This window comes from Phascolarctos cinereus, unplaced genomic scaffold (assembly GCF_003287225.1).
Source record: "Phascolarctos cinereus isolate Bilbo 61053 unplaced genomic scaffold, phaCin_HiC Scaffold_3;HRSCAF=262, whole genome shotgun sequence".
Lineage (NCBI taxonomy): Eukaryota > Metazoa > Chordata > Mammalia > Diprotodontia > Phascolarctidae > Phascolarctos > Phascolarctos cinereus.
In genome coordinates, this window is record NW_027555736.1 from 68612058 (window position 1) to 68631459 (window position 19402).

The 19402-nt window shown below is 39.2% G+C and overlaps 1 protein-coding gene across 1 annotated transcript in view; it reads right to left on the reverse strand.

The window, feature by feature from the left end:
• Nucleotides 1-19402, reverse strand: part of FRMPD2 (FERM and PDZ domain containing 2) — a 288737-nt gene that overhangs the window by 146392 nt on the left and 122943 nt on the right. The window contains exons 29-30 of the mRNA XM_020997014.2: nucleotides 7469-7754; nucleotides 4823-4991 (exon numbers count right to left, since the gene is read on the reverse strand). Coding sequence (XP_020852673.1) covers nucleotides 4823-4991; nucleotides 7469-7754 — 455 coding nt within the window. The remainder of the gene's footprint in view (nucleotides 1-4822; nucleotides 4992-7468; nucleotides 7755-19402) is intronic.

The following is a 19402-nucleotide window of genomic DNA, read 5'->3' on the forward strand; positions in this document are numbered from 1 at the left end:
ATATATCTCAATCTAGTAGAGGCTAGTGTAGATAGATAGATAGATAGATAGATAGATAGATAGATAGATAGATAGAGATAGAGATAGAGATAGAGATAGAGATAGAGATAGAGATAGAGATAGAGATAGAGATAGAGATAGAGATGGAGATATATAGATATATACACTATAATACATAGTAGAACATGATAAAGTGCTTTTAAGGTCTGCATATGATAACAGCACATTGCCAAGTACATAGTAGGCCATTAATAAATGCTTATTTATTGATTAATTTCTAATTGAAAGGACCAAGGAAAGCTTCATGGAACCACATAACATTTGCACTGAATCTTAAATGATGGGTAGAATTTCAACAGTGAAAAATCAGGAAAGGGGAAGCATGCAATGGCATAGAAGGAGAGAATGATATCTACAGGAAGTAAACGAGCATTTATTAAATGCCTACCATGTGCCAGGCATCCTGCTAAACACTTTACAAATATCCCATTTCAACTTCACAACAACAGGTAGGTGCTACTATTATCTCATTTTGCAGCTGAAGAAAGTGAGGCAAACAGACATTAAATGGCTTGACCAGGGTCATACAGCTAGTAAATGTCTGAGGCTCAATCTGAACTCAGGTCTTCCTGACTCCAGGCCCAGGTTTTTACCCATTGTGTTGCCTAGAAGTCTACATTCTACCTAGCTGCCTGAAACATGTAAATCACTAGGTTATTATGAAACTCAATGAGATAATACAATTCAAAGTACTGTGCAAACTTTAAAGTGCTTTGAAAAGGCCAATTATCATTAATGTCAGAACCTTAGGTTTCATCTTATGAAACATGAGTTTCATTGATGCTTTTTGTTTTTATGTCACAATCATTTCTAAAGAGACTCCCTTTACAGCCTGCTCCAGATTTGGTACCTTGTTTACAACAAAAATGGTCAATCAGAAACAACTAATACGGTGATTGCTTCTAACAACATCACGCCATTTTGTCTTAGTAGTTCTCCACCTTCCTCCTGTGTTCTTTAGGGTCATTTTTCCAACCCCTCAATTTTACAGAGGAAGAAATTAAGGTCCAGATGGGGTCAAGAGACTTGTCCAAGGTCCTACAGTGTATAATATCTTAAAAGTATCAACTTCAGTGAGTCAATTACCAACTATTTATTGAAAGACAACCACATGAAAAATATTTTACTGAGCATTCATGGAAGCTTTTCAGGATATTAATGGTATTAAGGGACAGGGATTAGTAGGATAATACATGACAGATTCCCTGCCCATAAGTTGCTTAACATGGAGAAGCAAATGTGTAATGTAGAGAGGAGGAAGAGTTAAAAAATATCACTTGTAACTTTTAAGAGACTCATAAAAATCCTGTGCCAAGCTGATAGTTTGGAGGACAAAGGGAGGAGATGTTTTCCTGGCAAGTATGAATATTAGCAAGGAACCTGGAAGTCCAAATGCCACAGCCTAGAGAGAAAATCTTGGGAAGAAAGCCTGGGTTTTCTTTTAAACCCCAATGCAGAAGGGAGGCTGAAGGACTGGCGCTGAGCCTGGCTAGAGATAAATTCATCTACTCAGTCTGAGTTATAGTTGAGGAATTATGAGGAAATCACCCCCAGGAGATCCTTGGGCATACAAGGGAGGGGGAGGGAGGGAAAGCGTTCATCTTGAATTTACATCCATTCATTTCTCTTCCTGAATGAAAATAAACAGCTCAAATTCTCAGCCTCCTGGCAGCCCCAAAGTTGTGATAACGGTGATAGATGTGCTTCATTGCCTCATTCATTAACTGCCCTAACCTTGAAGCCTTGGAAATGGTATACCAAGGAAACAGGTCCTAATCCTGAGAATGCTTGGAACTAGACCCCACAACTTTATAGTTATTACTCCTCTCCATTTTAAAATTGGATCTTTTATCATGTTCTGTTGAAGTCACAATCATTTCCCAGTATGCTTCCCTCTACTGAGCCCTCCCTTCCAGCAAAGAAAAACAGTTAAGAAAAGCTAATTAACAAAGCAACCAGGTTTCAAAACATATATGACGTTCTGTGTCTAGTTTCCTTTCTAAAAAGAGAGGGGATGGCTTTTTTTTTTTTGAGAAATAGGAAACTACAGAAGCCAAGACTTTCATTCCTTACCCCAAAATAATTTGGGTCCTATTTGTTTGAGGAGGGAATGATGGGGATGGGATCTGAACACCTAAAAGGAAAAGACCATATCTTTGGGATCTGGACCCCAAAAAGGAAAAACCCCAGACTTTCCCATCTGGCCAAATCTGAGGCTATAATCTTATCAACTGGCCTTTCTTTGTGGCTATGCCCAATCTCCCAATTCTGTTCCTTTACCTCCCAGTTGCCCCTGGCCACATCCCACCCTTAATCCTACCTAGACTCTATTCTCCTTTGGCCGTGTGGTCCTGGTCCCTGGAGTTCTATGTGCCCCAGCTCACTGGCCACTCCCATCCAGATCCTCCTTAGACCCCTCCTCCAGTCACTCCAAACTACTTGGCCACTCCTAGATCCCCCCCCCCAGTCTTTCTGTATATAGTGTCCATCTTGTCTCTATTAAGGTGCTCAGATTCTTAAAATCTAGCCACAGGCTCAGATTCTTAAGATCTGGCCCACCTGCATTAGTGATACAAATGCTCAGATTCCTTAAGAGTCTGGCCAATATGGAGGATGTTCTAATAAACCTTATCTTTGGCTGGAAAAAAAAATGGGAACTGACAATGGATAAATATCACTGTACTTGTATTAAGACATTCTGACTTTAAGTCCTGTATTTGCCACTTGCTAATTGTGCAAGATAAGCTCCTTAATTGCTCTCTTCAAGCCTTAGTTTACTTATCTATATCATGAAAATGCTGCTACTTGTTCTATTAACCTCTTTTTTTAAGCAATCAGGGTTAAGTGACTTGCCTAGGGTCACACAGCTAGTATCTGAGTCCAGATTTGACCTCAGGTATTACTGAATCCAAGGCTAGTGCTCCATCCACTGGATCACCTAGTTGCCCCTCTATTAACCTCTTAATAATAGGTTACTCTATTATTGTTGTTGTTATTGTTGTTTGTCCTTCATTTTTGAAGAGGACCATGACATTAGGAAGGTGAGGCCATGACTTGCCAGACAATCTATTAACATGGGATCATAATGAAAGACCTATGAAAACCGTGAAGTGATATTAATCAGATGTGAGTTGCTGTAATCATAACTATTGATATTAATAAAATACTAATATGGAGAGGCATGAAGCCAGATGACCTATTGGATTATTCTTCCATCTCTAATATAAAAAACTCAGAAAATCTGAAACTAAAGTATCTAGTGATCAATTTGTCAATTTTTTATGTGTCTACTCTGCTTTTTGCCCCCTATATGAGTACCCTACGGGTTGTTCAGGAAGGACAGAGAGGGCAGAGAAAAACTAAACACCCTTGTCCTTAGGGGAAGAGGGCTAAATGCTTGTGGAAATAGGGATGGAGGGTGGGGAATAAGCATTTATACAACAACTGATGCGTACCAGGAAATGTGCTAGGAGCTTTACATGCATCATTTGATATTTTCAACAACCCTGGCAGGTAGGTGCTGTTATCATTCCTATTTTATAGTAGAAGAAACTAAGCAACCAGAGGTTAAGTGATTTGCCCAGGATCACACAGCTAGTAAGCATCTGAGGCTAAACTAGGTCTTACTTACTCTAGGCCCAGTACTCAATACACTGCAACACTTAGCCATGTGAATGAGTAAAAATCATTTACTCTTTTTGACCACTGTATGCCACTTGGTATTCCACTGAATAATAAAAATAGTAATAATACTAGCTAACATTTGTAAAGCATCTATTAAATTTCAAGGTACAGTGCTAAGCACTTTATAAATATTGTCTCATTTAATTCTCACAACAATCCTGCCAGATAGGTGCTGATTGACAGATGAGGAAACTGAGGCAAATAGAAGTAAAGTGACCTTTCCAAGGTTACACAGCTGGTATCTGAGGCGGAATTTGGGTTCATATCTGTCTGACTCTACCACTTAGTTACATCATTTCTGGAGTAATCTCCAAACAGATGCCAAGAACCAAATCTATTCTCAGCTACTTTCTAACTTAGGATCATGGAGCCATGGAATCACAGGTTTAAAGGACCTTGGAGGTCATTTAGTCCCCATTTTACAGATGAGAAAACTGAGGACTAGCGAAATTCAGCCCAAGGTTATACAAACAGTGACTGATGGAGCCAAGATTTGAAACCAGGCCTTCTGACTGAATTGTTTCTCTCCTATGTCTTCCCTTAAAGAGAAATTCAGCACAGTAGTGACATAACTGACTTTCACATATTTTTCCTAAGGAATAATAAATTATCTCATGTTATTATTAGCTCTTTAAAGTTGAACAGCCAGATGAATTCACTGAGTCACACTTGCCAAAGTTTTCCATTTAGGATTACAGTCGCTGGTGAATTGAGGTCACTGTTCAAAGTTAGTAATAATAGTAATAATATGTAACATTCATTGAATGATTTAAGGTTTACAAAGAACTTTAACAAATTAACTCATTTGAATCTTACAACAACCCCGTCAGGCACTGTTAGTTTATTATCCCCATTTTTTAGATAATGAAAATGAGGCTAAGAGAGGATAGTTGGCTTACCCCTGGCCACAGAACTAATAAGTATGAGAGTCAGGATTCAGACCCTCTTTTACCTCACCCCCAGTGGAACACTACCTGCTATCCCAAACTGTCTCTCTTGATACTTAAAAGGCACAACACAGATGAAGTAAGTGCTTACTTAGCAAGCAGTGCTATGCTCTCCATTAAGGTTCACCTACCAAGCTGCCCATCACTATCTTTCACAAGGGCTATTTCAGGCACATCCTCTGGTCTGAGGAAAACTGAGAGGTCTTCCACGGAGTCAGCCACCCTCTTCAATTCAGAAGAAGCATCAGGCAGGAGGAGCACTTTGCTGTTGTCACAGGAGACCCCATTCTCTCCATTCCCCTAAAATAACAAGCATTTCTTAGAATGATGAGCTATTTCATGCGCTGAAAACATTCTGTTCTCAGGTTCCATAAAACTCAGTGATGGACCTTGGCCTTAGAAACCGATCCAGATTTTGACCACTCTCATCCTCACATATGAGGGCACAACTGTTCTGACTCACTTTCTCAAATAAATCCCAAATGTCTTCCTGCTACATCTACTCTCACTACACAACCTTCTTGTCCTCTCTCCCTGATATTATTCACACCCACAGACTCTACCCTTACACTTGGTCTGCTCTGAATCCCTCATTCTAATCTCACATGAACACACACCCAAAATATATTCTTTCCACAGCTATTTTCTCCCCTTCCATATTATTTATTAGACCATTCTCCCAAACTTCCAATCAGCGTATGTCAAGCCTTGGGGCAACTTTGGTCCTAAATGCCATTCTCTATCCCTCCTCCCCCATGAAGCTACTTCCTCTTTTAGTTGTCCTTATATGGATGGAAGACAAGAAGGAAATCTTCAGGGCACATGGGTGTATTTCTCTTTTCCTCTTACTCATGCCACATCCCAAGCACCTGACAAATGAATTCAGCTAAATGAATAATATATGGAAAATAGGTTACTGCAAAGATCTACATATATTGCAAGGGCTAGATGAATAATTGATACAGCCCAGACGCCTCCCAACTACACCTAAGCTACATCCTGGGTTAATATAATAGACATACAGACCACTCCACCATGTTTTGGACTTATTGGGCCCCCACCCACAGAAGGTGATTGCATACATACATACACTCACGAGACATGTAAAGGCACCCAGGATATTTTTACACACCCTTAAGAACAAGCCAGATCCTTTATATCTTAAGGGCATAGAAAGAGAGAAGGGAACATTATTTCATGCATTAACGAGATTTCACTGTGATAATCTCTTTGAAAAAAGTTACTCCATTATAAAGCATGACAGCTCTATTTAATATTGTGTGTACAAACATAGATATGTGTCTGTGTTTGTTATCTGTATCTAGCTGGTCTGGATCAGTGATTTTATTGGTGTAGGGGATTGGTGATATAGAAATGCCCTCCACCCAACATAGGGAAAAAACTTGCCTACATCTTGGAGTCTTAGAGTTACCGAGGGCACAGAAAGGTTAAATTGTTTGCCCAGGGTCACACAGTTTGATCTACCAAAGGCTAGACTTAAACCTAGGTCTTCTTGACTCTAAGAAGTCCTGTACAGCAAGGTGCCTTTCTTATCTATGTATGGGTTACTTGAGGTTGTAATCCCAGTCATACATTAATTTGACTCCTATTATTGTTTCCCTAGGGCCTCTACCATCCCATTACCACATTGAGACTGTTTTCTCCTTTGGACTTCTAAGTTGTAACAGTCACTTCGGTAAGAAAGACTTCTCTCCATAAGTAGTTCTCTAGTTTGCTTCATGCTGTTGTGAATCCATAATTAATCATTTCAGGCCACGTCAAAGGGACCTGACTTTCCTATCAATGGCAGCCCAGAACATCCAAAGTCTCTGTTTCATCTGCTCCATTAACTTGTTGCTTCATATTTAAGATAAGAACTAGGTCTTTTATGCAGAGAGTGATTTGAATTACAAATCTTTACCCTCCATGTGTGTCTGCCTGCCACAGTCCTTAGAGACTAGCTTAATTATTTGTAGATAGTGGAGCTTCCCAGTTGAGGACTAGAAATATTTAGTACAAATAAAGGAAAGTGGAGTTTGAACAACATCAGAATGAAAAGTAGTATGTTTTAGTCACAGTCTCAAGTGTTAAGCATTTTAGTACACAGTCTTCTAAGGCCAATGTATTTTTTAAAATTTCTTGACAATTCAGTAATTATTTTCTTACTTCATGTAGCAGATTGGAGGCTCTTAACAAACAATTACATGCCTCTTGTTGAACCTATGTCTCTAATTTTCTGTGTTCTTGACCTAACTTGCTATATATGCAGCTTTCTCTCACCTCCTAGTTCCAGATTCTCATCCTTATGTTTTCTTAGCATAACTTCATACTATGAACCTACCCTCTAATCTCTCCTTTAGCTTGAAGAAACCGTATATTATTCTTAACTTGGTTTCCAGCCTGATTAGAATTTACTCCAAAATATGAATTCAGCAGAAAGACCTTGATATCATACCACCTTCCCAAGATATTTCTACCAGTCAATTATCAACATGGAACAGGAAAAAGTAAGCTAGAGGTCAGTGCATGAAATGAGAAGGGTTGCAGAAAAAGGCAACTGACCTCAAGTAAGTCTAATTTCTATGGGAAATCAAACTAGCCTTAGAAGTGAGTATGATCAGGCCAAAGAGAGTACCATTTTGCATATGGATGACCCAACTGATGGGCACTGTGAACTATTAGTGAGAGAAAAAGGGCAACAGAGATGACTGTGAAGAGCGCTAGTGTGTGATTTGAGCTCTGAAGAATCTATCCTCCAATGAGGAATTGCTACCTACCTTGGACAGGTCATCATCTGTTTCTACAGTCTCCTCCAGGTCTTCCCATTCGTCCTCACTATTGCCAGACTCCTCAATAGGCAAAGATACCAAGTGAGGCCTAAATGTGCAAAATGGTGGCTGAAGAGTGGTCCTTGAAGGTACTTCCAACCATCCTCCATAAGAGAGTGGAGTGGCAGATGTAGTACTTATGGTAAGATATTCTTCATCAACAGAGGTGGGAGAAGGAAACTCAGGCAAACAGTACTTGCGATGCTCATCATAGTCACTCCTTTCAAATTCAGGGCTTAAAAAAAAGAAATCTATGTACTTGTCAACATTTTATGACCAACTTCTCACTCTATATTCATATTTTGGCATATTAATCTAAAAAAAAAATGGTTGTGTTAAATGATCTTCTAGCATAAAACTTGAACTACTGCTAGGTGGCGCCATAGTACAGAAAGCACTGGGCTTGGCATCAGGACAACCTCCAAGTTCAAATCCAACCTCAGACATTTGCTAGCTGTGTGACCTAAGGGCAAGTTACTTAACCTCTGTTTTGCCTCAGTTTCCTCAACTGCAAATTTGGGATCATAACAGTACCCACCTCCCAACGTTGAAGTAAATGAGATAATATTTTTTTAATTTTATTAATTTATTTTGATTTATCAAAAATCACTTCCATATGCTTTTGAGTTGAAAATTTTTCTCCCCCTTCCTTCCCCCAACCCTTCCCAAGACGGCACACAATCTGATATAGGTTTTACATTTACATTCCCATTAAACATATTTTCACATTAGTAAAGTTGTAAATAAAAATTAAAACCAATAGGAGGAACCATCAGAAAGATGAAACAAAACTCAACAGAAGGTAAAAATAAGTGATAGCGATTCGACTTCCATAGTTCTTTCTTTGGATGTGGACAGCGTTTTCCATCCCGAGGCCTCTGGAGATGTCTTAGATCCTTGTAATGCTGAGAAGGGTTCAGTTTAACAATATTAGTCATTGCATATGATGTGGCTGTTATTGTGTACAAGGTCCTCTTGGTTCTGCTCACTTCACTCAGCATCAGACCATATAAGTCTTTCCACGTTATTCTTAAGTCAACCTGTTCATCTAAATGAGATAATATTTAAAGAGCCTACTAGCATGGTTCCTGGCATATAGTAGGTGCTATATAAAAGCTAGCTACTTATCATCATCATTATTATTAATTTTGCTTTCTTCTCTTTTGGCACCTGTGGTGACTGAGTCTTTCTGGACTCTCCCCCACTCCTACCCTTCCCAGTTCCTAATACTTCTCTTACCAAAAAAAAAAAATCTATTTTGCATAATGAAAGGCATGACATACTAGAGAGCTGGCTTTGAATCCAGGAAGGCCGGGATTCAAGACCTGCCTGGCCTCAGTCAACCCATCACATTCTCTGAACCAAATTAAAATGTAATTAGGAAATATTTAACAAAATAAAGTACAACAGAACATTTGTTGTTGTTCAGTTATTTCAATCCTGTCCGACTCCTTTTGACAAAGATACTGGAATGATTTGCCATATCCTTCTCCAGCTCATTTTACAGATGAGAAACTGAGGCAAACAGGGTTAAGTGACTTGCTCAGGATCACACAGCTAGTAAGTGAGGCCAGATTTGAAGTCAGGTCCTCCTGACTCTAGGCCCTGGGCTCTATCCACTGTACCACCAAGCTACCCTTAATAATACAACATAGGTAATGTTATTATATGACTTTCTGAGTCTATATAAAGCCCTCAGGGCTCCTTATACACAGATCAGTGGCTCTGTTTCTCTAAGTTTGACACCACTACTTCAGGTAACACTCTAAGATCACAAATTGAAGTGAAGGTACCAATCTACATAAGTGGAGAGAGTCTCAGGAGTTCCCTAGACCAATGAAATCACAGGTCCAGCCCCTATCTCTTCCTTTACTTTTTTTTTAATTTTTCTATTCTTCCTTGTATATATCAATACACGTATATATTTTCTCCCCTCATAGGGAAGGGGTACTGTTTCACCTTTGCTAGGAACAATACCTGACCCACAGTAATAACTGAATAAATGTCTTTATTAATTGATTTGGGAGTTTTAATAATAATAATTAGCACTTACATAGCATTTTCAAGTTTGCAATACACATTTACATGTTATATCATTTGAACTTCACAACTCCCTCCTGTGAGATAAATGCCATAGATTTTATTATCCTCATTTTGCAAATGAAGAAACTGAAGCACAGAGCAGTTAAGTGACTTATCTGTGGTCACATAGCTAGCAACTGTCAGATGCAAGGGTTGTACCCAGGTCCTCCTGATTCCAAGCTTAACATTCAACCCACACTGCACTGTGTTCATGGAAAGGAATAGAACTTTAAGGATACCAAGAGTTTTGCTACCAATACAAGAAAATAAAGGATCTCAAACCTCTTTATACAACAATATTTTTTTCTCAAAACTCTCCAAGATCCCTTATGGAGAAGACTGTGGGTGAGTTCAACCCTATGAAATAAAGGCCAGCATTTGAAAAACAATAACTCCTTCTGAGAAATGCAACAGGAAGATTGTTCCGTGGAGACTCAATTGTGTGGTGAGAGCTGAAAGATGAATACAAGCAGAAGAGCCCAATGGAGAGGTTTCCTGGGATTCCTTTTATTTAAAAATATGGTCTCTACTGACAACACAAGACAGCGTCGTTAGTGGTGGCAAAAAGAAAACATCTCAGAGAAAAACAAAGAGACTTGACTCAAAAATCAGAAATAAACTGATTATTCATTACAGCTCTTTCCAATTGCTGGAAATTACTTCATTTGAAGGCAGCTAGGTGACTTAGTGTATCTGAAGTCAGGAAGACTGGTATTCAAATCTGGTCCCAGATACTTACTAGCTGCGTGACTCTGGGCAAGTCACTTAACCCTGTTTGCCTCAGTTTCCTCATCTGTAAAATAAGCTGGACAATGAAATGGCAAACCACTCCAGTATCTGCCAAGAAAACCCCAGGTAGGGTCACAAAGAGTTGTACATGACTGAAATGACTCAACAACAGTGAATTTGAATAACTTTATTTTTTTTCTATTTATAACTTTCCTATATATAACTTTCCTTCCCCTTAACCCTCAGCTATTGTATTCTAAATTCATCCCCAGATTATTTCTCTTTGTCATAGCCCCTCACAAAGCCATCAAGTCTTTCATGAACTAAGCTCTTTGAAGTCAGGTACTGATTTTTTTTCTTTGTATCTTCAGTACCTAGGGCACTGCCTTGAATGCAGTAGGTCTTTAATAAATATTGAATCCAATTGATTTGAAATTAATTGAATTTATTTTTGCAGCCCCAGTACCAAAGCCCATTGGTATGGGAAGCTGTCCTTACTAGTGGAGATTGATGCCTTATACTCACATAAGAGGGCAGGGCAGAGTTGGTAAGAGCCCAGGGCATTAATCTCCCCTAGGGAGGAGAGAATCCTACACCAATCGGCTTTGGGACTTGGGTTACCCTCCTCCCCAAGTCTTTACACAATTTCCATGGAAGGAAGATAGTACTATCTTTCCAGACCTCCCAAGTTCAATCTGACATCATGAGCAAGCCTTTGTCTTTTTTCTAACTTTGTAATGACTTATTATTAATGAAATCGAGCATCAGTACAATTAAATTTTCCTTGCAGTTTTACATTTAAATATAGGAAATTCAATGACTAATGTTGATAGACTTAGCCCTTCTCAGCAATGCAAGATCTAAGACATCTCCAAAGGTCTCATGATAGAAAATGTTGTCCACATACAAAGAAAGAACTATGGAGTTTGAATGCAGATCAAAGCATACTATTTGCTCTTTTTTTCTTCTGTTTTGTTTTGTTTCCTCTTTCTGATGGTTCCTCCTATTGGTTCTAATTCTTCCTTACAATATCACTAATGTGAAAATACGTTTAATAGGAATGTATATGTGTATAGCCCATATCAGATTGAGAGCCATCTTGGGGAAGAAGGGAGGGAGAGAAGGGGAGAAAAATTTAAGACTCAAAACTTATGGAAGTGATTGTTGATGAATCAAAATAAATTAATTTTAAAAAAGTCAAAAAATTTAAAAAAATGAATTGTGCAACATTGGATAGCTACTAAATGGTTGAGCTGAAGGATAATCCCAGGTCTTTAGACATAAGAGCTTCCATCTTTTAGTGGCATTGAGTTGCCATGGGTTTCTGCACACATCACATGTAGAAAGGGTAAGTTATACTGGCTACTTACTCTGTTCACATAATATATTACTAAGAACAGTACAGCTAGGACCAAATTAGTGTGAATAAGGAATCCCCTAAAGTGATTGCATTATTCAAATTCACACTGCATATTGGGCTTGAACCAATTGCCATATTTTATATAGTCATAACTTTGAATAGTGTGAAATTGGAGGACATGTGACCACTTTAGGGGATTCATTATTCAAACTAATCAGGACCAGCCTACAGAAAACTCTTTTCAATGATACTTTTAACTGGGGTAGAAAAAGAGTAAACTCCCCAAAGTTCTGTTCTGATGCTTCATCACAGTGAGGAGCTGAGCTTGGGTTCTTGATAATAACAATGAGAATAGCTAGCATTTATATGGCACTTTAAAGTTGAGAAAGTATTTTATATGGTATCTTATCAGATCCTCATAGAAACCTCATGAAGTGGGTGCTATTTTTAGCCCCATTTTACTGACAGAGAAACTAAGCTTGAGAGGTTAGGTGACTTATCTGGGGTCAATTGGTCAGTCCCTAAACATTTATTAAGCATCTTCTACATGTCAGGCACTGTGCTAAGCACTGAAGATACCAAAAAAAAAGGGAGGGGGGGCTGGACAGTCCATGCCCTCAAGGAGCTTACAATTTAATGGGGGAGACAACAAGCAAAAAACAAAGTACAAGCAAGCTATGTACAGGATAAATAGGAAATAATTAAGGGAGAAGGCTCTAGAATTAAGGGGGATTTGAAAGGCTGCCTGTAGAAGATGGGATTTTAACTAGAACTTGAAGGAAACCAGGAGGTAGAGATGAGGATGGAGAGTATTCCAAGCACGGGGAACATCCAGTGATAACACCTGGAGTAGGGAAATGGAATATCTTGTTTGGGGAAAAGCAAGGAAGTCAGTGTTACTAGATCAAACAGTATGGAGGGGGAAGAGTATAAGGTACAAGAAGACTGGAAAGGTGGGGTGGGAATAGGTTATGAAGGGTGTTGAATGTCAAACAAAGGATTTTATATTTAATCCTTGAGGTGACAGGGAATCACTGGAGTTCATTGAATAGGAGGGTGACATGGTTGGGTCTATGCTTTAGGACAATCACTTTGATTATAGAATAGAAGATGGACTGCAGTAAGGAGAGACCTGTGGCAGGCAGATCAGCCAGGAGGCTATTGCAGTAGTGTAGCCATGAGGAGATGAAGGCCCATACCAGGGTGGTGATAGTATCAGAGGATAGAATGGGACATATTCAAGAGATGTTGAAATGGTAAAATCAACAGGCCTTGGCAACAGATTGGTTATGCGTGTGAGAGACTGTGAGGGGTCAATGAGGGGTCAAAGATGATACCTAGGTTTCAAATCTGGTTGGCTAGGAGGATGGTGCTGACCTTCACAATAATAGGAAAGTTTGGGAGGAGGAAAAGTTAGGGTAGGGAGAGATTATAAGTTCTATTTTGGACAGGATAAGTTTAAGATGTCTACTGGACATACAATTCAAGATGTCTAGTAGCTAGTTGGAGATGTAAGACTGGAAGTTAGGAGAGAAATTAGACCTGGATAAGTAGATTTGGGAATCATCAGCATAGAAATGATCATTGAATCTATGGGAGAGGGTGGGATAAGTGACTGAAACAGTACAGAGGGAGAAGAGAATAGGGCACAAGACAGTCTTGTGGGTTACCCATGGTTAGCTGGTCTGATCTGTATGAAGATTCAACAAAAGAGACTGAGGAATATTCATATAGGTAGGAGAACAACAAGGAGAGAGTAATGTCCTGAAAACCTAGAGAGAAGAGAGCTAAGTAGAGTATAATCAACTGTGTCAAAGGCTGCAGAGGATTAGGGAAGGACATTAGATTTGGCAATTAAGAGATTATTAGTAACTTTGGATAGAGCAGTTTTAGTTGAATGATAAGGTTGGAAATTAGACTGCAGAAAGTTAAGAAGAGAATTAGAGGAAAGGAAGTAGAGGCATCTATTGTAGATGACCTTCTCAGGGAGTTTAGCAATGAAAGGCCAGAGAGATATGGAACAATAGCAGGAATAGAAGGGTCAAGCGAAGGTTTCTTGAGGATGGGGGAAGCAGCAAATAAATAGGGAGAGATTAAAGAGAAGTGAGAGAGTAGGGGTGATAGAGGGGTCAGTCTTTTGCAGAACACTGGAAGGAATGAGATCAATTATGCATGTATAAAGGTTGGCCTTGGCAAGAAGAAGGGCCATCTCCTCATGTGAGACTGGGATAAAGGAAGAGCAGTGGCAGCTACTCAGTACCTGAGTAGGGATTTGAACTAAGGTCTTTCTGACTCCAAGTCTAGTACTCTATCCACTATACCACCTAGCTATCACCTGAAGGACATGCCAGTGAAACACAAGCTTTGACCAACCTCCACAAAGCTGGAAGAGTTTTGAGGAATGGCAGTAACAAGTCATTATCTACGTCTGTTGTCCAAAGTCTAGCCAACCTAGCCAAATTAGAAAAGGTCCATCACCAAGTTGGCCACAGGGTGATGAATTTTTTTATTACTAAGTCACTGAAAATGTTATATTCTGTGTCAGTCAAAGGTGTACCCAAACCAATGAAATTGCACATCCTTAAGGTATTAAAGCATTGGGGGAAATGATTTTAAAAATACAAAATACTTAGCCCAAGTAACTGTTAGTTACTTGCTCTCCTCTTTGTATGGGAAGATTAACTATCATAAACTCACAGAAGGAAATCTTCCATAGGTCTATAAAAGTTTTGGAAAACAATTCTACCAATCACAGGACAATAAAGACAGGGCTTTCTACCCTCCATAGATCTCCGAAGTATTTTGTTTTATCCTGTCAATCTAAGTGATTGAAATAAACATTTGGTAAACTACTCAACATTAAATAATTATGAACACAGATTTAGATCTGGAAGGTACCACAGAGACTATCAAGTTCAACATTTCATTTTACAGACGAGGCAACTGAGGCTGAGAGAAGTTAATTTACTTGCAGCAATCTCCATTTTTCATAAGTCAATGCACGGAAGAGAACAGAAGGAAGTTCAGAAGGAAGGATAAACAGGACAGTTTTGAAAGTAATATGTGGAATTCATTATGTACATTTAGAAGAAAAGCAAGGAGTATGAAAGTGTGATTTGTGGTTACGTACACAATCTTCTTTTTGCATTCTATGTATTGAAAATGCTCGGTTTGGGGGGTTTGTGCTTGGGTAAGTTCAGAACAAAATTTTTTAAAATTATGTCATAGTTCACCATTCCATTCATCCACCACTGTCTTATCTATAGGCTTTGAACTAAAAAGACTTTAGGAGGCTATCTAGAGCAACTTCCTCATTTTATATATAAGGAAACTGAGGATCAAGGAAACTGTGACTTTTCTAAGATCACGTTTAAGTGTCAATCAGGATTTGAACCCATGTCCTCTGACTTCCACAGCCAATGTACTCTATTCATCACACTGTCCCCCAAATGTATGTGTGCATGTGTGTAATATGATGTGAATTCAAACTTATGCTCTTTACTCATTCATTTCATGGTAAATCCCCATTTAATAGCACCATAGAGTGATTTTGAAAGGCAAAATATAACAGGAAGAAAAGAGAGTCAGTCATCATAAGTTAAAAAAGAAAAAAAAATTAATATCCCTAATGCTGACTTTTATACAGTGCAATCAAAGTGTCCCTCTCTTTATGTCCCCATTTCCATATATAAACTTGCAAGCTGGACTTTTAAGACTTTTTCCCTTTCAAAATTAGGAAGTGATTGATGGGTAAAAGATTAAAGAACAAAAAACTTTCTCTACTTCCCTCAAATTCCTACTCCCAACCTACCCTTGCCCTTCCTTTGAGCGGACAGCATCAAGTCCTACTAAGAAGATTGAGACCATTAGGCACATCCTTCCTCCTCTCCATGACAACCACTCTATCTTTTCACCAGTCCTTTTCTCCAATCCCTCCTGTATTGGAAAAAGAGAGGTCTTCTCATTGCCGAGGCTAAATTTTGTGCCATTGATTTCATAACCTCCCACAAATAAATCAGATCCATGAATTATTTCATTTTTCTTCAACATTGTTAATATCTCTCTTTACCTACTTCTTGCTGTATTCCTAGAAACACACCCCAAACTGACTCAATTCAATAAATATTTATTAAGTGTCTACTATGTGCTAGGCACTGTGCTAAGTGCTGAGGATACAAATAAGAAAAAGAAATATAGCCCCTGCCCTCAAGGAACTTAAAATCTAACAGGGGAAGATAACCCACAAAAGGAAGTTGGAAAGGGATGAGGGACACCAAGCGGTACCCAGTGAGGGGAGCATCTGTGGAGTTCAAACCAAGCAGAGCTATGTATGAGAAGGAGAGAGTGAGCTAGAAAGTCCAGATTCTGCCCTCTGAAAATGAAAGCTTTGGGGGGCACTTTGGTATTCCACCCTCCAGGCCTTCAACCGGAGAGGAAAGAAAGCTAAGGGAGTAGGGAAGGCGTCCTCTCTGTGCCATGCCATAGGATAAGTTAGAGGAACTGGGGAAGAGAACACTCGGGGAGGATATGATAGCTGCTCTAAAGTATATGAAATTCTGCCAGGTGGAAGAAGGATTGTACTTGTTTGGCTTGGCTTTGGATAGTAGAATGGGAGTAATGGGTATAAGCCACAAAAAGCCAGATGCCAGCTTGCCTAGGATGAATTTACTAACAACTGGAACGTCCACAAGTAATAGGTTGTCTCCAAAACCCAGAAGATTACTGTTTGGGTACAAGTTAGATTAGATGGTCTCTGAGATTTCTTCAAACTTGAAGGTTCTATTATTTTATGAATAATCCTTCCAAATTGTCTCAAGATTTCCTTGGGATCTAAGGAAGGATTAGGAAGAAATAAAGGCTCCTTTGTCATCATAGTGCATTGAAAAAAATACTAGACATGGCATCAGAGGACCAGGGTTCAAATCCCAGCCATTTCACTGACTAGTTTTATGACCTTGGAAAAATCACTTAACTCTATGGGCCTTAGTTTACTTATCTGTAAAATGAGGTTGAACTAAATGGCCTCGAAGATGCCTTCTAGCCCTACACATATGATCCTATTATCTGAACACATGGAAGTCCTCTCCCAAAGAGGAAAAATATTACTGTCAAAGGAGAAAAGGACATCAAAATTTATAGTCACCATATTTGAATCTGGAGTTGGAGAGGAGAGTCAAGGGAGATCTTTCTCTCAGGGAAAGCTTTTGTGGTTCTCAGGAATAATGAAAATAGTAGCCTAGCATAGTCTGACAGGGAAGATAGTATATCCTGCCTGATAGGGGAAAACGATTCATTCAATGGCGGGGAAAGTACATAATACAGTAGAGTTTGGGTTTTGAGTCAGAGGACTTGGGTTCAAATCTTGGATCTCCTACTTTTGTCTTTCTTTGCAACCTACTATTTGGCACAGTGCCTGGCACACAATAAACATTAATAAGTGCCTTTTGACTGATCTATGTGACCTTGGGCAATGTCTCTGGGCCTCAGTTCCCTCCTCTGTAAAATGCAGGGACTAGATTAGATCTCACTGAAGTACAGTGGATAGAGGGCTAAACTTGCATTCAGAAAGACTGAGTTCAAGTCCTGCCTCGTATACTTACTAGCTGTGTGACCCTGGATTACTTACCTTCTGTTTGCCTCAGTTGCCTCATCTGTAAAATTGAGGTAACAATAGCACCTACCTCCTAGGGTTGTTGCAAGGATCAAGACAACAGTTTTAAAGCTATTGAAGTGCTATAAAATGCTGGTTATGAGGAGGAGGAGGAAGATGGTGATGATGATGATGATGATGAATTCTATGCCCTAGTAGACAGTTTACCCTTGCCTGATAGCAACACCTGGCACCACTTGTTAGGAGGGAGCATCACAAAACGTACCAGGAGGATCTACTGTAAGGAATTATATCTAATGCCTCCTCTTGGGTGACACTCAGTAGCAGTGCTAGAGAAGCCATTCCCAAAGCATTGCCTGAAGTAGCCTGACAGACACTAGGGAGCACTGTAGGAAGAGTTGTGCTTGGCAACACCAGCTGGGAACACCCATGTGGAACGTACCACTTTCTGCCTATAAATGCTTGAGGAGTTATATGGGCCTTTGGGAGAAGGGCTACTCATTGGAGGGTGGCTGTTATTTTCCACAAGTTCTGTTGTGGATCCTATTTTGTTTTGCTTCTACTTTTCCACAAAACTTTCCTTCTTTAACTTCCTAAAATTTGTGCTTCTGAGTGCAGAGTTCACTTAAGTATACCTTATCTCAGGCAGTGATCTTCTCAATTTGGCAATAAACCAAATGAGATAGAAAATCTTTTGGGTCATTCACATAATGTGATGACCTCTGAAGCAAGGACACATAATGCTGAGGGCCCAAGTTAATGTCTAGAAAATTGCCATGGCAGAAATAGGGCTGAGATCAAAGCATTAATGTGGCAGGGCTCTTAGCATCGGTGCCAATAGGTATCTGCTGCCCTTTAGGATTCAGTCTTTTAGCGATGGAGCAATTTGCTTGGCCCACCACTACACAAATGGCTTTTCAGCATTTAAAAAAAAAAAACTCCCTCCCATCTAGCTTAGGCACCTTCTCCAGACCAATGGCAAGTCCAGAAGAAGAGCTGAAAACTGCATGGGTTTGGGATCTAGGTTCTTGGATTCTTCTTCCTCACTGTAATTGTCCTCTTAAAGCTGGATAAGGATTAGCAGGACAACCTCAAATGCTACTTCTTATTTTAGCAGCATTCTTGGAGTGAGAAATTAAGTTGAAGTTTCTTGGATGTCTTCTGTAAAAGAAACAACTTTGAAGGACTTAAGATCTCTTTATCAATGCAATGACCAATCACAATTCCAGAGTACTAAGAATGAAAAATGTTACCTCTTAACAGACAGATGTTGAACTCATATGGAGAATAAGACATATATTTTTGACATGGACAATGAGGTAATATGTCTTATTTAACTGTGCATATATATATTATAAGGGATTTGTTTTTATTTTTCTTTTGGTGGGTAGAACAAATTCTAGTTAACTGATTTTTTAAATTTTTAGATGAGATATAGAGTGTAATGACTAATATTCCTGGAAAGATAAGTTGGAACCAGGTTGTTAAAGGTTTGAAATGCCAACCAGAGTTGATTAAATTTGATCCTAGAAGTGATGGGGCTCTAACGTTAGCTGCCATATGTAGGTTTTCCTCCTCTGATCTCCATTGCTTTGTGCCTAGTTGGTGCTTAATAAGTGTTGATTGATTAATTGATGTTTCTACGTGGACTTGAGGTAATGTGGGTTCCCAAAGGATCTGACAGCAGAGCACAAGCTCTCAGACATTCCACCACATTTGAAAGTATTCAAGTATGGGCTTGACAACAGATTACGTGTTGATTGTCCGTAGATTGATCTAGCTGAATTCAGAGGCTCATTACCACAATGTCGGTCACTAGACTCTCAACTCTTTCTTCCATTCATGAAGGCTAAGAAGGCATAGACATTTGTGATGTATATTGCAGGAAGGAGTAACTGGACCAATGAAATCATGGATTCTTAAAGTACTTAAATACATGTGCCTTTTATAATACATTAGGTCCCTTAGTCAATTAATGAGCATTTACTATGGATCCACTATGTGTCCAGGCACTGTGCTAAGCACTTAGAATGCAAAGAAAGGAAGAAAAAAAAAATTGAGAAGCCAACATAAAACAACTATAAAAAAGCTATATACAGAA